Source organism: Eimeria tenella, genomic scaffold (assembly GCF_000499545.2).
Source record: "Eimeria tenella Houghton genomic scaffold, Eth_scaff818, whole genome shotgun sequence".
NCBI lineage: Eukaryota > Apicomplexa > Conoidasida > Eucoccidiorida > Eimeriidae > Eimeria > Eimeria tenella.
In genome coordinates this window covers 1-5,068 of record NW_013545931.1, presented here as the reverse complement: position 1 = coordinate 5,068, position 5,068 = coordinate 1, and the positions used below count along the sequence as shown (strand labels likewise).

General features: G+C 46.2%; 2 protein-coding genes across 2 annotated transcripts; both read left to right on the top strand.

The window, feature by feature from the left end:
• Positions 1 to 271: 271 nt before the first annotated feature.
• ETH_00026010 (uncharacterized protein) lies at positions 272 to 856 on the top strand (the record flags this gene model as incomplete). Its single annotated transcript, XM_013380701.1, has 1 exon — positions 272 to 856. The coding sequence occupies one exon, from the start codon at positions 272 to 274 to the stop codon at positions 854 to 856; it is 585 nt and encodes a 194-aa protein (XP_013236155.1).
• A 1,790-nt stretch (positions 857 to 2,646) lies between these two features.
• On the top strand, positions 2,647 to 4,824 carry ETH_00026005 (WD-40 repeat-containing protein, putative; the record flags this gene model as incomplete). The annotated part of the gene is made up of 1 exon (XM_013380700.1): positions 2,647 to 4,824. One exon carries the CDS (start codon positions 2,647 to 2,649, stop codon positions 4,822 to 4,824), a length of 2,178 nt encoding a protein of 725 aa, XP_013236154.1.
• Between the last annotated feature and the right edge of the window lie 244 nt (positions 4,825 to 5,068).

The window sequence follows — 5,068 nt, the reverse complement described above, 5'->3', positions numbered from 1 at the left end:
TGTTTGTTCTTTTCTTCGGAGTTTCGCGGAGGCTCGCCAGCTCGTGCTCTTCCGCTGCTCCTCTTTGGCTAGATCTCCTCAAAGATCTGCACAAAGGAAGAAAAAAACAAATTCAAAAAGAATAAATGAATTAAATTCAATTAATCTGGAGAAAAAAGAGTCCTTTAAAGTGCACAGGCGCAATCAAACCCTAAACCCTAAACCCTCCACCCCATTCTTCACCCTCCCCCCCCTCCTAGGGTTTAGGGTTTAGGGTTTAGGGTTTGCAGCCATGGCGCAGCCCCAAGGGCTTCTTGCTTCCGAAAGAAGAAGCCGCAGTCTCCCGCGTTCCAAAGGGCAAGAAACTTGGGGTGTACATACACCTCGGAGCTTGTCTCCCGGGGGTCTGCAGCAGCAGCAGCAGCCACAGCTGCTGCTGCTGCTGCAGCCGGTGCCTCTTCTCCTCGCTGCTGCGCTGCCTGCAACTGCAGCAGCAGCAGCAGCTCCTCGCGGCGGCCGAGCGAGGGAGACGAGAGCAGCAGCAGCAGCAGCAGCAGCAGCAGCAGCAGGAGCAGCAGCAGCAGCAGCAACTGCAGCAAGCTTCGGCCGAAGCAGCCGAAGCACCTACAAGGTCATTTCTGGAGGCCTGGAGCCCTCAGCCTGCTGCTGCTGCTGCAGCAGCAGCAGCAGGAAGACCACCACCACCACCACCCGCAGCAGCAGCAGCAGCAGCAGCAGCTGCAACAGCTGCAGCAGCAGCAGCAGCAAAGAAAACGAAATTCACTTGGATAAATGCAAAGGCAAAGAAAAAGGCTGCAGCGCCAACACCTGCAGATGGCATTATTTGCAAAGAGCTTCAAAGACGGGATTTTTTTAATTATTTATTTTAATTATTTATGTATTTATTTATTTATTTATTTATTTATTTTCTTATTTATCCATTTATTTATTTATTTATTTATTTGTTTCTTTATTTGTTTCTAATGACGTGTTTATTCGAAAAAGTTTTTATTTTCCGTCTTTGCCTTTTTTCGTTTTAAAAAAATGAAATAATTTATTTATTTTTCATTTTCGGGATGAAGTTTATTTTATTTATTCATTTTAACTTATTTATTAATGAAGTTTATTGATTTATTTCTCTATGCGTTTATATATTTAAATATATTTATTAAATGAGTTTATTTATCTATTTGTTTATTTAAATTTATTTATCTAAATTTATTGATTTAATTATTCATTTATTTGAATTTATTTATTTATTTATTTATTTAAATTCATTTATTTTGAACTTTAATTTTAATTTTATTTACTTCCTTTGGCCGTCAAATATCATTTCATTAAATTCACTATTCCACTTTTATTTCCTTTTTTCATTATTTGATTTTATTTATTCATTTTAGTTTTATTTATTTTAATTATATAATTTTATTTTGTTTATTTTATTTCAATCCTTTTGTTTGGTTTATTTGTTTTATTTATATTTCAAAATAATTTACTTTATCGGCTTCTTCCATTTGTTCATTTAATTTTTTATTTCTTTTTATATATTTATTTTATTTACTTCTTTTATTTGCTTTATTAAACATAATTTACTGTTTATTTATTATTTCTTTTTAATTATATCTTTCGATATTTATTTTTAATTATTTATTTTAAATTCTTTTTTTCAAAATCAAAAGAGTTTTCGAAGACCGCCCACTTGCGTTCGGGTGTCTGTACAGCAGCGGAGAAGTGGAAAGCGGCGAAGAAATGAAATTTGAAAAAAGAAAATTATTTTAAATCATTTTGGATTATTTTAAATCATTTTGAATCCATTTTAATGATTTTAAATCATTTTTTGCTACTTTAAATCATTTAAAATAATTTAAATCATTCAAATTCGATTAAATTTGCTTTTAAATCACAGCTGAGGCCCAGCTGCTGCTGCTGCAGCAAAAGGGCCAAAATTATTTATTTGAATTTATCTTTTTAGTTTTCGCCTTTTTATTTTAAACTTTTAATAAATTAAAACTGAACAAAACAAAACCTTTTTAGTTCAGTTTCCAAACAATTAAATTTTCGCGAATTCGTTTTTCTATAGTTGCCAGAGCTCCTACTGCTGCTGCTGCTGCTAGAACTGCTGCTGTGCTGCTGCTAGAACTGCTGCTGCTGCTGCTAGAGCTGCTGCTGCTCCTGCTGCTGCTCCTGCTGCTGCAGTGTGTAACGAACCACTGGGGAATCCGTGGGAGTTGATGGTTAGTTTTATTTATTTAAAAATAAATAAAATTAAAAAAATAAAAAGAATAAATAAAAAGAATAAGAATAAAAAAGAAGTAATCAAAAGAAGATTCAATTTGAAGTATTTCTGTTGCTGCTGAACAGTGGGTACTGGAGGATCTGAAGTGCTTCTGAAATGTTTTAAATTGCGGAGAAAAAGAATAAAAGTTAAAATATTTATTTTAATTAATTAAATAAATTAAATAATTCAAATTAAATTAAATTTAATTCTTTCAAACCATTCAAATTTCCATTTCCAGTTCCACTTCCCGCGAGTGGTGCATGCGTTTCGAGTGGCTGCTGGGGTGTCTGGGGCTGTTTTTTTGGCGTTTTTTAAATAATTTGGAGTTAAATTAAAATAAATGATTAAATTTAAACAAATAAATCCTTTTCTAGTCCTTTTTGCGGAAAATGAAGCCCCTTTCTTGCCCCCTGCCTTCCATACCGCAGCCCCCGCTGCTGCTGCACCCACACAAGCCGCTGCTGCTTGCTGCTCACGGCAGCTCTTTGCTTCTCTTTGACTACCAGCAGCAGCACTGGCTCCCTGCGCAGCAGCAGCAGCAGCAGCAAGCAGCAGCAGCAGCAGCGAGCGACAACAACCCCCTAATAGACCCGCAGGACCTGCAGCAGCAGCAGCAGCAGCAGCTGCAGCACACCCTGGACGTTGCTGCAGCAGACTGCGTCTGCCTGGACTGCGGAAGGCGCAGCAGCAGCTACCCCGTCTACGCTCGGGCTCCCTGCAGCAGCAGCAACAGCAGCAGCAGCAGCAGCGACAGCAGCAGCAATTGCATGTGGCTCACCGCAGCAGATGATAAGCTGCTGTGTCTTTGGAAAGGCGAACCATTTCAGCTGCTGCAGCAGCGCGTGCAGCGCAAGAAGGCCTCTGCTGCTTGCTTCATCCCCACGCAGCAGCAGCAGCAGCAGCAGCAGCAGCAGAGGATGAGCGTGCTGCTGTGTGACAAGTTCGGTGATGTATTTCTGCTGCCGCTGGAATCCATAGGAGGCCAGCAGCGGCTGGCAGGGGATGTGCTGCTGCAGCAAATGCAAGCAGCAGCAGTAACAGCAACAACAGCAGCAAAAGCTGCAGAAGCAGCACCGACGGCAACCACTCCAGCAGCAGCGGCAGCAGACGCAGCAGCAGCAGCGGCAGATCCTGCAGAAAAGGAGGGCCGCAGCGACGAGCAACTCGCCAACAGCAGCACCAACAGTAACAGCGGCAGCAGCAGCAGCAACAGCAGCAGCAGCAGCAGCAGCAAAGGTGACGCATTTGGAGAGCTCAGCGAAGATGAGGCAGACCAAGACGTTCCTGTAATGGCGCACTTGACAACTGTCACATGTCTCAAGGTGATTGACCTGCAGCAGCAGCAGCAGCAGGAGCAGCAGCAGCTGCAGCAGCAGGAGCAGCAGCAGCTGCTGCTGCTGACGGGAGACAGAGACGAAAAGGTGCGGCTCTGCTTTGCTGCTTCTCCGTGGCAGCTGGAGACAGCGCATTTGGGGCATTTGGATTTCATAACAGATGCAGCACCCATACTTTGCTGCAGCAGCAGCAGCAGCAGCAAGGAAAGCAGCAGCAGCAAGGACGGCAGCAGCAGAAGCGGCGACGGCGCCACCAACCACCGCGCCAGCAACGGCAGCTCCCGCAGCAGCAGTGACTGCAGCAGCAGCAACAGTGACAGCAGCAGCAGCAGCAAACCGCTGCTGCAGCAGAGGTGGGTCGTCAGCAGCAGCGGGGACTGCACTCTGCGTTTGTGGTGTATGTACACCGGGCAGCTGCATCCCCGTGGGGTTTTGTCTTTCTCTCCTCTTTCGCTTTTTAAAAAGCAAGACTTGCTGCTGCTGCAGCAGCAGCAGCTGCTGCAGCAGCAGCTGCTGCAGCAGCTTCAGCAGCAGCAGCAGCAGCTGCCCGCTGTGCTGCAGGGCCACCTGCTGCCGGTTAAGCTCTTCGCAGATGAGCAGCAGCAGCTGCTGATTGTGCAGACGCTGCAGCTCAAGGGGCTGCTGCTGATCCCCTACAGCAAGCACGCCCTGCTGCAGCAGCAGCAGCAGCAGCAGCAGCAAGAGGTGTTTGGAGAGGCGCAGGTGCTGCCCTTGGGCTGCTTTGTGGGGTCGCTGCTGGTGGTTCGCCACCCAAAGTCCGAAATAGATTTGCTGCCGATATTCGAGCCCATCAAGCAGCAGCAGCAGCAGCAGCAGCAGCAGCAGCAACAGCAGCAGCAGGACGACAGCATTCTAATTGGCTGGGTTATCGACAGGGAGGGGCAGCTGCAGCCGCCCGTTTGCCTGGAGCTGGAAGTGCTCAGACGCATGCAGCAGCTGCAGCAGCAGCAGCAGCAGCAAGAGCAGCAGCAGCAACAAGCGCAGCAGAGCACCTGCCTCCTCCCCCTGCTGCAAGGCACTCTGCCGCCTCCTGCCCCTTGGCAGCAACAGCAGCAGCAGCAGCAGCGAGAGTGCTACTGGTGGAAGGAAACGAGAAACCCAGCAGCAGCAACGCCTGAAGAGCGCCGGGCCAAACGGCTGAAGCACAAACACCTGCAGCAGCAGCAGCAGCAGCAGCTCAAGCAGCAGCAGCAGCAGCAGCGATTGCAGTGATAGCAGCAACTCCCGCTGCAGCAGGCTCCGCACCTCAAAGAGGGAGAACAAACTCTTGGCATTTAATCAATTCCTCCATACACACAAATGGCTAGCTAGCTAGCTAGCTAACTACCTCTTTAGCTAGCTAGCTAGCTGGCTATTTGGCTAGCTAGCTAGCTGGCTATTTGGTTAGCTAGCTAGATAGCTAGCTAGCTAGCTAGCTAGCTACTTAGCTAGCGAGGTAGAAAGGTGGGCAGATGGC